The sequence below is a fragment of the Castor canadensis genome, chromosome 12, assembly GCF_047511655.1.
Source record: "Castor canadensis chromosome 12, mCasCan1.hap1v2, whole genome shotgun sequence".
NCBI classification, from domain to species: Eukaryota; Metazoa; Chordata; class Mammalia; order Rodentia; family Castoridae; genus Castor; species Castor canadensis.
The window spans coordinates 32438681-32453061 of record NC_133397.1 but is presented as its reverse complement, the minus strand read 5'-3'; the positions used below and the strand labels follow the sequence as shown (position 1 = coordinate 32453061).

At 38.7% G+C, this 14381-nt stretch overlaps 1 protein-coding gene across 6 annotated transcripts in view; it reads right to left on the bottom strand.

Moving 5' to 3' along the window:
- Positions 1-622: 622 nt before the first annotated feature.
- Rmdn2 (regulator of microtubule dynamics 2) overlaps positions 623-14381 on the bottom strand; it is an 86498-nt gene continuing 72739 nt past the window's right edge. For 2 of the 6 annotated variants that reach the window (XM_074049527.1, XM_074049525.1), the window contains exons 9-12: positions 7307-7360; positions 7139-7219; positions 3651-3700; positions 740-880 (exon numbers count right to left, since the gene is read on the bottom strand). In XM_074049527.1, the coding sequence (XP_073905628.1) occupies positions 829-880; positions 3651-3700; positions 7139-7219; positions 7307-7360 (237 nt within the window). In that variant the 3' untranslated portion in view covers positions 740-828. Of the gene's footprint in view, positions 881-3165; positions 3701-7138; positions 7220-7306; positions 7361-14381 lie in introns of those variants that run through there. The other 4 variants (XM_074049528.1, XM_074049526.1, XM_074049523.1 and 1 more) reach the window with 3 other exon arrangements.

Genomic DNA, 14381 nt, shown 5'->3' with positions numbered 1-14381 from the left:
CAGATCACAGCACAGACTCTGGAACAACCTGCCCAGCTGCAAATCCCTTGTTCACTGTGTTAGGCCTGGTATTTCATGTCTCATGTTTGGACCCCCCTTAAGTGTAAATGGGGTAAAAATCAAGTGTTCCTTCTATATGGAGATGCGGTAAGGATGAAATTAGCTGATATAAAAAAACGTGGCCATATAAGTTACCATTTTCACAGCCCCCATTCTGTGCCAGGCACACTGGACTCATCATTAAGTCAAGTGTAAATAGCCCTAGGTTCAAGGAAGATGGCAGAGGACATGAGATTCCAAAATCTGGAACCCAGTCTTGGCTTGGCCACTACAGTTCTCTGATACTGCATGTGTTCCTTACAAGAACTTAAAATCTTTATTGGTAAAATGAGAAGTTTGGTTTCGAAGATTGTATTTATGGTCCCTTTCAGCTTTTACCACTTTATGTAATTTAGAAGTATAAAAATATTGTCAAATGCCTTTTCACAACTTTTAGAAGCTGAGAAGTGGCACAATCTTTCATGTTACACGAAGCGCATTTGAAATGTAAGAAAGAGAGCCAACGGTGCAATTACAGGACAGTGCAATTACAGGGACTTCGTAATCATTAAGAGTTTAGTGGAACACTAAGTCACTTCTTTAATTTTTTTATGAGAAATTGCAACATACAGTTCAATTCTTATCTTCTGAAGTTGAACGTATTTAAAGTTCTGGATTTGAACTTCCCTTTCTCAAAGTTGCACACAATCTCTTGAGAGGTTGGCAGTTTGTGTACTCATCTGTGAGTGCACCATTAGCTTGGTCTTAGTGGTCCACCAGGAGAAATCCTCATTTCAGGAGCACTCTATAGGTATTCTGCCTTTTCCAAAAGTCATGCAGCCTGAGTGGTGAATGAAGTAACCAAAGAAAATTAGAGTCCACATAGCTCATTTTGTGTGACATTCTCTGGAACAAGTAGGATATTTTACACACAGTGTTGTCATATAAGAAAAATACTCAGCTTTTACAAGGCAGGGATATTTAGGCAGAAACTTTTTTTTATTGTTGTACTGGGTGGGAGTATATCGTGGTATTTACAAAAGTTTACAAATATTCTTGAATTCACTCCCTTAACCATTCTCCTTCAGCACCCCCTCCCCCCATTCCTGGAATAGTTTCAACAGGTATCATTTTTCCATTTATATAGGCAGAAACTTTTTAGTTGAACTCATCACACATTTCTTGGATTATATGATTTGGTGAGGACTACAGATGAGACTACATATAACTTTTAAACATTTATTTATTTATTTATTTTGCAGTACTGGAGCTTGAACTCTTGAGCTACTCCACTGGCCTTTTTCTCGTGAAGGGTTTTTTCAAGATAAGGTCTCAGAAACTATTTGCCCAGGCTGGCTTTGAAGCTTTATCCTTCTGATAGGATTACAAGTGTGAGCCACCTGTGCCTGACTTAGGTATAACTTTGAAGCTAAGCAAATGGCAGGGCTTTAGTGATAATTTAAAGCAGTACAACAATGACGGGGAGGGGGACTCCCTCTGTTAACACCTTGTTGGAGAAACTGCCAATGTGCCAGAAATTCCTAATACTCTAAAGATTGAAGTATGAGTGTCACACTTGTACTGGGCTAAGTCCTTATCCACAAACTACTACACTGATTATCCAATCAGTGGGTACCAACTTGTCACTGAAGACATGTTGACTAAATAAACCAAACAGGGATTTTGTTAAAATGAATAAACATTAATTAGATCTTATGTCATGCTCCCCTTATGAGTCCCAAGTCTCACTGTTACCAGCCAGACTATTCCTCTATATTTGTCATAAGTCCTTAGAGGAAGTCTTTGTACTGCTTTTGACAGAGGAGAGTTTTTCCCATACAGCCTACAACATGACTGATTTTATGTCATTTGCTGCTAGCTGGAATAATCTGTCTCAACCTGCATATCCTTTTTGTGGTATAGAGCTAGCCAGAGGTATCCACAGCATTTGGACTCTGCAAATCTATGAAGGAAACTGCAAGTTTCCCACCCCTTCTAGCTAGCAGGTCTGGTATTAGATCAGTTATAGAGGAAAGTGGGTGACAATCATTTATAAAAAATGACAGGGGAGAAACAGTTCAATTTTATTAACTGGTACCACTAAGGGCCTGAAAAATTTGAATTTATAAGTGTGTGTGGTGTATGTATGTGTGTGCATGTGCATTGAGGATAGCAAGCAGGAAATTCAAGTTTTATTTTGATTTCAGGATGAGGTTAAAGGATACCAGGGATTCTATAGATCACTGCTAGCTATATTCAATATATATTTCTTTTTTTAGTGGTACTGGGGATTGAACTCAGGGCCTCATGCTTGCTAAGCAAGTGCTCTACCACTTGTCATGCTTCCAACCCTTTTTGTTTTTAATTATTTTTTCACATAGGGTCTTACACACACTTTTTGCCCCTCAGACCACAGACTGGCCATAAATTCAATTTTCCAAGCACTGTATTAGTTTGTTATTTTTAAAAATTGTGAAGTACAGCAAATAAAATAAAACCTTTTAGAAATATTAACTACCATTTCAGTGTATTTCCCACTGGATATTTTTCTGGATATTTTCACAGTATATTTTCATACAGTTAAGATCATATGTATGCACTATTATATTTTGTACTTAAAATGTTCTGTGCATTTCCATATATCATATATATTATATATTTATATATTTATATATTTTTTGAGGCAGGGTCTCACTTTGTAGCCCAGGGTGGTCTCAAACTCAAGATCCTGAGTGCTGGATGTGCCACCACAGCTGGGATATAATTATTCTTGGATGGCACTGGGGCTTGAACTCTGGTGCTCACCCAAGCATATAATTATTTTTAATGTCAAAATAATATTCTACTGTAGTTAAAATCTAATATGATTAACTTCTCTCTCATTGCTGGACATAGTGCTATGTTGTTAGGAACATTTGTACACAAATCATTTGTACACTTTCTTTATGATTATTTCCATAAAATGGAATTACAAGATTGGAGTTAATGTACTTTAAAGGCACTAGATATATTTTACCAAAGGTTTGTGCCAAAAATACCCTCCCACAAATAGTATATAAGAATATTTTAGCTCATTGCACTGTTGCCAATATTGAATGTTTTCTGAAATAAAAATTCTTTATAATATAGATAGTAAAGAAGTACTTTATTGTAATTTTATTCACATATCTCTGATTACTAGTTATATTTTTCTTTTTTTGTCTACCAATAATTGTGTTCACTGTTTCCATTTTTACAAACATTAATTAAATTATTTTATTAAGTCTCCATTGAAACAATACAATATTCATTAGAGTTGATTTTATTGGATTAAGTATTTTATTTAAAGAAATATTCTGAAGGCTACAGTTTATTGATAGGAAAATTACAAAGCACATACTTTATAGATTATTACAGATTGACATTATAGTAAACAGATTTTCCAAGTAACATGATTTGTTTTATAGTGCCCCCAGTAGGGTACATTCTGCAGAAACATGATTTTACCTTCAAATCTGAACATATTACCTACATAAAAATAGAAAAGGAAAGGGTGATAAAAAAACAACTTGGACAGACTTAAAACTTAATAGGCCACATCAGATTTTTGAAGAGTAAGTTCTTTTATTTACCTCTTCAAGGAAGAGATTATTTTTTTCAGCTCTTTGTGTGCCTCTTTGTCCTATAAAGAAAATATATTACAATGAAATTTCACACATTTATCCTGATACTCTAGGTACTCTGAAATAGACTGTTGTTTAGTGTAGGCATTTTTTTTTGAAAGGCCATTACAAAGAACCTGTGGATTTTTTAGGACCAAGCAGGACCCAGATCTATGAGAATTAGGCAACATTGAAAGCTATCTCCAGGCTCTTCCTCTTCCAGGCTTGGAGTGGTGGGATTCAGGAAGAGGAAAGCCTTCCCTGTAAGTTGCTTGACACCAGCAAGTCAACAGTGCTGCTATTTTCCTCTTCAACTATGAGATGTGAAGACGCCCTAGCTTTAGCAGCAGGATTTGAAGAAATCTGAGATTCCACTGCAATAGCCTTTATAAAAATGTGTATGTGTGTGTGTGTGTGTGTGTGTGTGTGTGTATTTTCATTATTGACTTTATAAACTAGCTCATATTGGAGATTACTGTTCCATAATAGTATGTTTGTCTTCTTAGAAGGATGATTAATGTCACTTGAAAATATTGTAGCAATTAAAAACTCTAAGATTAGTGTTCCATCCCTATAAAGCAAAATGTTACACAATGTTTTTTTATATTTGAGCTTTCTCAAAGGCCAATGAACTTTAATACTGTCTCCAGGCAAACAACTTTCAGGCTACTGATGAAGGCATTTTTTCATTCTGCAATCATTTCATACTGCCTTAGACATAGGAATCCTTTTTATTTAAAAAAAAAAGAATGTTTCTCAGGATCTGAGATTACCTCCCTAGGGTCAAGAAAAGTCCATGTGAATAACAAAAATACTGTAGTTTCCATTTCTGGGAATGCAAAGCTGCTTACACACATGAATCTGGGCTCTAGAGACCAATGGACTGACATTCCCAGTATCAAGTAGAAGAGTGATGGACTTAAGAGTTCCCGTGTAGAGGACAAAAGACATGTTTACAAATGACTGCAATGCAAGGAAGAAGTTACAAATGCTGCGAAAAGAGGCAAGTATGTTATTCAAGTTTATATGAGGTAGAGAAAACTAATGAGTAGGCTGTCTTCATTATAATTAGTGGCACTGCTAGAGATTTTGCAATGAATAAACTGGCTAGCAAAATCACTAATGGGGCATATTTCATTCTGAAAACAATCTTTTTAGACATAGGTAGTTCTACACTTAACTCACCCCATTCTATGTACTCAACAAAAAATAGTATATTTATTACTTAGAAAAAATTATTAAGAATACAAATATGGAGGTATCACTGGAAACAATAAAGAAGGTAATGTAGGAGATATTTGCTCATGCTGTTTTTTTCTTATTATAGAAACACTTTCACAGCAACTAGATTTCTTAGTAACATTTATTACCAATACTACTTATTTTCACAAAAATTTGTACTATTGTTTTTATTTGGGTAGAATTGCTTTGATTCTTTTTACCAATAGTTATTGAGTGGTAATATATTAGGCAGTACACTTAGCACTAGGAATTAAGTGGTGAATGAAACAGACTTGGTTGCCATTTTAATGATGAATTATACAAATAACTCTATAGTTGCAATTGTACTAAATGATATGAAGAAAAGGTATGAGGGACTTTCTTGACAAAGGGTGTCAAGGACAGGGAAGGGGCGGGGGACAGGGGAAGAAATGGCACAAACAATGTATGCACATATGAATAAATGAATAAAGAAAATAAAAGAAATGGAACTTATGGTAAGGCTTGAAGGGTAAGAATAGAGTTAGTGAAGGGAGTGAAGGGTTTTGGGCATTTTAGGAAGAGGGAACAATACGTTCTGTGGATGGAAGGCAGGGAGGAATGAGGAAGAGGGGAGAGAAGGGAAGATGTGAAGTTGTAGGAGGTAGATATGAGCCTTGAAGGACATGCAAAATTTTTAAATTTCATCCTAACAGCAAAGGGTTTGAAGTATGGAAGTGACATGTTGAGGTTTATTGTTTAATCTGTTGCTTTGGCTGCACCTGAGAGCCAAGAGTGGTGGGAAGCAAGGAAGCTGTAAGGAGACCAGCTGAGAGGTTCTCATGATCCATAGCCCAGGTGAAGGCTGGTGGTCCTCTGTTCTGAGATGCGGCAGTGAAGAGAGTGAGTAGTGGGATGATTCCAGGCATTTTTACAAGAGGAATTCTGAGAATTTGGTAAATGAGTAGATGACTGGGTTGGGTGGAAAGGGAGCTGAAGGGGAAGGAGGCATTAGGAAGATTCTAAGCTTTCCTAGTTGGGTGAATGGAGGTGCCATTTACTCAAGGAAAAGATGGAAGAACAGCAAATCTAAGGCCTCATGACAAGTTGAATTTGAGATGTCTTAGAATCATCAAAGTGGAGATGTCAAGTAGGAAGTTGTTTAGAGATTTAAATTTGAGGAGCTCTACCATGAAGACAGCATTGGAAGCCATGGAGGATATATGTTTAGAGATGGAGAGAGGAAGAAAGAGAGGAGAAGGCAAGAGACTTATAGACGAAGGATCAAACCCTGAGCATCATCACATCTAGTCTTCCTGAGAGAGCCTAAATTTCATGCATAAATATTTGCATGTCATTATCATATTATATTCTAATGGACACAGTTTAAAATGATTGCATGCAACCCAAACTGATGCTATTCAGAAGAGATGTAAGACAGTAGGGTCCTCATCATCAACTCAGAGGAAGCAAGCAGAGGGACAAAATCTATTTTCTACTGAAAAAAATAATTTAAACCCTTTGTCTTCTGCAACAAGCCTCCTGCTATTGAGACTGGGATGTTCTTTACTTTCTATTAACTCATGGAACTTATCAAAGGATTTGGTTAGAAGGATAGTTAACCCTCTTGGAAATTCCAAACATACAAAATATACATATCAGCAGCCTAAGACCTTGCTCATGCAGTTGTGGAAGGGACCCAGGGGAGCGTGGCTAACTCTTTAGAGACAAAGGCATCCTTCAACCTAAAGCTCCTTGCAAATCTTATTTTTCAGTTCCCTTTTTCAGTCTTATTTCCTATGACTGCCCTGTACACTCCTTTCACCAAAGGCAAACAAAGTTTTGCTTTCTTACTTGTGTCTTTGCTCATGACCTATAATGTGTTTTGCCCATATCTCTGTGTGATACAGATCTTTCAAAGCCTACCTCTAATGTCACCTGATCTCTTCTAGAAGGAAATAATTTCTCCATTTCCAAATTTTCCATAACCAATTATTTACAACTTAGCACTTCATGCTCTCTACCCTGACCTATAGTCATTTGGATATACACCACATGTTCTCAGGTTATAAACTCCTAGAGCGACAGGCATATCTTGCTTGACCATATTCTAGATCACAACAAACACTGGCGTCTGAACTGTTCTAACACAAAAGAAGAGGAGTGCTTTTTCCAACGCATGTCTTTTCTGTTATGAATTGGCAGCCCTGAAGAGTGCTGCGAAGACACCAGTGCTCATTATCACTGTTTAAGCTTACCTCTTTGGTAACAACAGGGAGTAACAATGCCAAGTTACAGAACTTCCAAGCATCTTGACTTTCCCCGAGATCAACATAACACTAGAAATGAAAAAATAAGCATATTAAAGGTAACCACATTTTTATGTAATAAATTCAAAATGATTTTTCAACAGTGGTCTTCATTACCTTGGCCAAGTGCATATAATTGGACAAAGAAAAACCAGGTTGTAGTTCTTCAGCCTGATGTAAGAGAAAGCAGACAAGAGAGTAACAGGATAATATTACAGTAATAACATTAGCCACAAGGGAAGAAGATGTATATCAATAAATCAGATATTAACCAAACTGAGGTCAGTTGTTTCACATTTGCATCATTTTATTAGTTTAAGTATCTTTGAGATAAAAACATAGGTTTTATATGTAACCATTAAAATGAAATTGATTACTGTGATCATAAAGCTTACAATGCCTTAATTTTTGAGATTCCTTTAAATAATTGTTGCCCTCACTCCTCTTTCTCTATCCTTTTTCTTTTTTTCCTTTCAAGAACAAAACTGGTAAACACTCTCCCAGGACAAGTCCTATTCATTTCACAATCTGTTTAGAAAATGAGTGACTTGTCCTGAATCCTAAGCATCTTCCACCAGATTAACATTTGATTTGTTATGATTTCAACATGTTCCATATGAGTTGAATAATATCTGAGTCCATCACCTCAAGTACTTCTAAAGGAAAGGTGGGTCCTTGAAACAACCAGTCCAAGTAGTAGACATAAGCAGGTGTTACAAAGGTGCTTTACTCCTCACCTCACTTACTACTCTTTTATATGCCAGTTCCTTTCTTCTTGCAGAAAAGAATTGATTCAGGGATATGGTATTGTTACCAGAGACCTCAGTCTGTGCTTCAGAGCTGCCTTTTGCTGAGGTGAAGGCCTTGGTATAAGAATCAGCTTAGGTCAGGTCTTTTCTGATAAAGATTCAATCAGTAATAACCACCTTACTAATTCTTTCCCATATGCTCATTTCATGGACTCAGCTTAATTTGTTAAAAGTTTCTATTAAGAACAAAGGGTTGTTATCCTCAGCTGGGCCGGGGCAAGAATTTCTCTAGATGCCCTGGTTCCAGAGCTGATAACGAAAAACAGTTATTGCTTCCCTGAACTTTTAAACTTCTTTGTTCCCAAATCCCCCTCCCAAACTGACCCCTTTCTAATTAGCTAACTGTGTAGACTGTGAACCCCAAACTTGCCCAACCCAGGAGCAGGAGAGGGACAGCATGGCATCAGATAAAACCCCTGTGGACTTCCTGCCCAATGTGCTTGCCTCCCATACTTTCTGGTGCTTACCCCCTTCTACAGAAGTAAATTTTACCTCACCTATTGACTTTTGAGTAGTGCTGTCTCTCTCATGACACCCCAATATCTTAAAGATATTTCTGACAGCATGGGGACTCATCTGGGATTTTCACATTGCCCCAGGGGCTATGGATACCCCCTTCTCAGGGGAGACACATCTGACTGCCTTGATGTAGCTGCCTCAGGGCTAGGGGAATCCACTATCTCTGTGGCTGACAGCGAACTTGAGATAAAAAAATCAAGCCCAAACAAGCACTGTGGTGGGCCAGATTAACTCTGTGCACAGGACCAAGGTAGGAAAGTCAAGTACTGCCTTGGTGGTTGGGACATCCCAAAAAGAGGCTATGCGGATGTGACTGGGACTTGTCAGACACAAAACAAGTGCCAACTCTAGATTCCTAACCCTGGTAGACCATGAGAGAGCTGATGGAAGAAGGATGAAGCATTTTGGGTAGAGTATAAAAAATCCCCAACAGGGTGGTTAAATATTCTCCCAGGGATATAGGTAGAGTATAAGAAACTCTTAACATGGGGAGGTTGAATATTCTCCCAGGGATATGGGTAGAGTATAAGAAATCCCCACATGGAGGGATGAATATTCTCCTGGATAACACAGCCAGGATTTTGGGATGGGAAATAAAAAGTCAATGTTAGAAAAGGCTCCAAAAAACTAGACTCATCTTCTTCTATTCCTCCAGATAGCCCTCTCGGTCTCATGTTACTATATTGGGCAAAAAATCCTAGGAAAAATGATAAAAAGAAACAAAAAATGATTAAATGTTTTCTTTGGAAATCAGAGGAATTACAGTCCCTAGACACCCTAAAGCAGGCCCTTAGCACTGTTACAGTGCTAGCTCTGCCCTCTTTAGAAAAGCCATTTCACATATTTGTAACTTGATAAGGGAACAGCCTAATGCAGGTCCTAATGCAGGACCATGGAGGACAAAGACAGCCAGTTGTCTACCTCTCTAAGAACTTAGATCTGGTCTCAAGGGGGTGGCCAGAATGTATTAAATCAGTAGCAGCCACCGCTCTTCAAACAGAGGAGAGCAGAAAATTGATCTTTGGGGGAGCCCTGATTGTAAGCACACCTTACCAAGTGAGAACAATCCTTAACCAGAAGGTAGGAAGATGGTTAACTTACTCAGTGATTTAAAATACAAGGCCAACAAATGCTATCTAGTTTTTTGAGTGTTGCCCTCAACACAGAGAAACTAATGGAGATACTTTAAAGCGAAAGAGACCAATAGGAGAAGAGGACCAGGAAGTAGAGAAAAGTTTAGTTTGAGAAGAATTAATTTAGAAGGTAACACACATGTACAGGAAAGCAATGCGAGTCAACTCCCTGTATAGCTATCCTTATCTCAACTAGCAAAAACCCTTGGTCCTTCCTATTATTGCTTATACTCTCTCTTCAACAAAATTAGACATAAGGGCAAAATAGTTTCTGCCTGGAAGTGAGGGGGTAGGGGGGGAGAGGGAGGGGGTGGAGTGGTTAAGGGAGGGGGTGGGGGGAAAGGGGGAGAAATGACCCAAACATTGTATGTACATATGAATAAAAATAAAATAAAATACAAGGCCATTCTGTTGGAGAGGGATGATCTGATACTCACCTCGAATGATTGCCTAAAGCCAGCTAAATTCCTAGTGGGAGGACAATCCATAAGTCCTATTGAACATTGCTGTCTAGACCTGATAGAATATCAAACCAAGGTAAGACCAGACCTACAAGAGATTCCTTTTGAGACTGGTGATAAGTTCTTTGTGGATGATTCTTCCAGAGTAATTAAAGAAAGGAGACATAATGGATACTCAGTGATAGATGGAAATCACTTAACTATAATTAAATCAGGTCGACTACCTAATAATTGGCCAGCTCAAAGTTGTGAATTATTTGCACTTAATCAGGCCCTAAAACTTTTAGAGAAAAGGAAAGGAACTATCTATACAGACTCCAAATATGCATTTGTAGCAGTACACATGTTTGGAAAAATTTGGACTGACCTGACGAGGTTTGATTAGCAGTAAAGGAAAAGCTATTGTTCACAAGAAACTTATTGCTCAAGTGATAAACTTAATAAAACCTAAAAAAAATAGCAATAGTTCATATACTGGGACATCAAAAAGGGTATAATATGGAGGCCCAAGGAAATAGAATGGCAGATGAGGCTGCTAAGGAGGCTACCTTGCAATCTGAGGCACCCATTTTCCATCTTACCACAGTCATACCTCCTCCCCCTTCTATTACTCCAGTTTTGTCTTCAAGAGGAAAAATGATTTCAGAACTGGGGCTTCCAAAACTCCTGAGAGAAAATAGATTTTACCTGATAGTAGAGAAATGCTCACCAAACTAATAATGAGAGAAATAATGTCTTATCTACATAAAGGATGTCACTGGGGACCTCAGGCTATGTGTAATGAAATCTCAAGAAAATATAGCTGTATAGGAACATACACTATAGCTAAACAAATAACTGAGAGTTGCCTGACTTGTAAAAAGGTCAATAAGCAAGCTTCAAAAAAAGAAAAAAAAAAAACCAATTCCTAGGAGGAAGGAGCCCAGGATTAAGACCATTTCAAAGTGTTCAAGCCGATTATACTGAAATACCCAAGGTAGAGTGACTGAGATATCTTCTGGTTATAGTAGGTCATTTGACTAATTGGGTGGAGGCGAGTTCATTGCCCAGTACCACTGCCCATAATGTGGCCAAGGTATTACTGAAATCCATAATTCAGAGATTTGGATTAATAAAAAATATAGACTCAGACAATGGGAAGCATTTCACAGCCACCATCATCAAAGATCTTACTCAAGCCCTAGATGTGTCTTGGGAGTATCACACTCCCTGGTACCCTCCATCCTCCACAAGGGTAAAAAAAAAAACAAAAACAAGCCCTAAAGAGACAAATAACCAAACTAATACTAGAGATCAAACTTCCATGGACCAAATGCCTTCCCATAGCACTCCTCTGAATTAGAACAGCCCCTAGGAAAGACATTGCCTGTCTCCATATGAGATGTTACATGGGTTACCCTATTTAGGAAGGTCCTCAGATCTCCCTACTATGGGAACGAAGGACCAATTTCTTTAAAACTACATACTGGGTCTTTCTTCACCTTTACTTTCTCTTAAGCTACAAGTTCTTTTGGCCCAGACTCCTCCCCTTGAATTCCCAGCTCAACTCTTACAAACCAGGAGACTACAATCTAATGAAAACGTGGAAGGAGAGCAAACTTGAGCCAAACTGAGAAAGACCCTGTAAGGTCTTACTTACAGCTGAGATAGCTCGCTGAACAGCAAAATGAGGTTAGACCCATTACACCAGAGCCAAGAATTCTCCTGATCTTTACCAAGGAGAACAATGGACAGCCTTTCACATGTGGACCCTAAGAAATTGACTATAAAAATGCTATGAGAGTCTGCCTGGTAATGTTAGGTGCTATCTCCTATGATCAGGGTGCAATACCTATGCCCTATGAAGATTATAAACTGCTTCTTGCTATCCAATATAGGATTGGTTATATTTGGTTATAAATATTGCTAAAGCTTCTAACCCTCAGGTTATCTGCTTTGAAGCCTACCTAGCCCTACCTTGTGGGAATTTAAGTTACAAAGGCAATTATCCCAAGAGAATTAATATTTATATTCTAAAGGGGAGACCTCTACTAATGGGTGAGGCCCTCGTCTGACTAGGATGATGCTTGATAAGTCTAACTAAAGGTATCCCACCCCCAAAATTGCCCACATCTTCGATATAATCCTTTCCTACTAACCATCCTTAACCCAAAGGCTGCTTGGGAGAACCCAAAGGTTGCTCTCCGCACTTACAGAATAAGGTCTCAATCTTGGTTTAATCTCATAGACAGGCTTAAAAACCAAATCAAAACCTCTGAATCCTCTTTTGCATCCTCAACCTACTTTGCCACCCCTACTCCAGAGGAGGATCATGGGGAAAAGCTACTAAACAATCCTAAAGGGTTCATGTAACAGTAGTAACTGACTTAAGACAAACCCTAGAGATAGAGACTGGATATGGAGAGACAAATGCCTGGTTAAAATGGATAAAATATTCTGTATGCACCTTAAATAAGATCAATTGTTATGCTTGCACTGCAGATAGACTGGAGACTCAAGTGGTCTCATTCCCACTAGGATGGTCCTCAGACTGTAACGGTATGGCATGCATATCTCTATATCAGGAAGATTCGGCCTGGGGAAATGAGTCTTGCAAGACCTTGTCATTACAGTTTCCAGTGGTAAAAGGTCCAAGACAAAAGCCCCCCTCAAACCATCAGGCCCCTGTCCCCTGACACGAACTATACCTCATGCCTCTCTAGGTGAGGGGAGTCATTGACGTTCATGGGTAACCTGAACGGCTGTAATAGAGGTCGATCCTCTGATGAGATAAGCAACCAAAATGCATCAGCCAAAGCCCGTCTTGTGGTACTGCGGAGGGCCTTTGCTTAAGATTCTCCTGAAAACTTGGAGTGGAACCTGTGCTTTGGTTCAACTGGCTATCCCTTTTACCCTGGTATTTCAACAACCCAGACAGTCAAAAAGGGGACTCAAGTCCCCAAATAAAAAAAGTACAAAAGATGAGGGGGGGAGCGGGAGGGGGCGGAGTGGGTGGTAAGGGAGGGGGTGGGGGCAGGGGGGAGAAATGAACCAAGCCTTGTATGCACATATGAATAATAAAAGAAAAATGAAAAAAAAAAAAAAAAAAGTACAAAAGAGATGACTCCAGGTGGGTCATCCGACCCACATGTTTACACAGATGCCATGTAGTCCTCCGAGGGGTCCCCAATGAATTCAAGGCTAGAAATCAAATAGCAGCAGGCTTCAAGTCAGTACTATTCTGGTGGTCCACAGTTAATAAAAATATAGATTGGATCAACTATACCTATTATAACCAACAGAGATTTGTTGACTACACTAGAGATGCCATCAAGGAAATAGCAGAGCAATTAGATGCCACAAGTCAAATGGCATGGGAGGACAGATTAGCTCTAGACATGATGCTAGCAGAAAAGGAAGAAATTTGTGTAATGATTGGAGGTCAGTGTTGTGCTTTCATCCCCAGTAATACTGCCCCTAATGGCACCATTACATCGGCTTTAAAGGGATTAACTACTCTTGCTAATAAACTTGCAAAAAATTCCGGAGTAGATGAGCTATTTAATAGCTTGATAAAACAACGGTTTAAAAAATTGTTTAACGGTATCCATTTTCACTTTCCTGATAATTGTGTTAGGAGTAATGACCACAGTAGGATGCTGTATCATTCCATGTATGAGAGGGCCCATCCAAAGATTGAGACCACACTCACCAAAAAGACTCCCACCTCTGACCCAGACAATCTCCTCTCATTAGACACAGTCAAACAAGAGTCAATTAATACTAGCTAAGTTTAAAGAAAAAACTGTAAATAAAAGAAAAGGGGGAAATTACAAAAATCAGCTTAAGTCGGGTCTTTTTGTCAAAAAATTTAATCAGTAATAACCACCTTACTCTCTTCCCATATGCTCACTTCATGGACTCAGCTTAATATGATAAAAGTTTCTATTAAGAACAAAGGGTTGTTTTCCTCAGCTGGGCTGGGGCAAGAATTTCACTAGATGCCCTGGTTCGAAAGCTGATAACCAAAAACAGTTATTGCTTCTCTAAACAATTAAGCTTCTTTGTTCCCCCTCCCAAACTGGTCCCTTTCTAATTAGCCAACCATGTAGACTATGAGCCCAAAACCTGCCCAATTCAGGGGCAGGAGAGGGACAGCATGGCATAAGATAAAACCCTTGTGGACTTCATGCCCAATGTGCTTGCTTTTTAGACTTTCTAGTGCTTACCAACCTTCTGCAGAAGTAAATTTTGCCCAGCCTATTGACTGCTGAGTAGTGTTGTCTCTCTT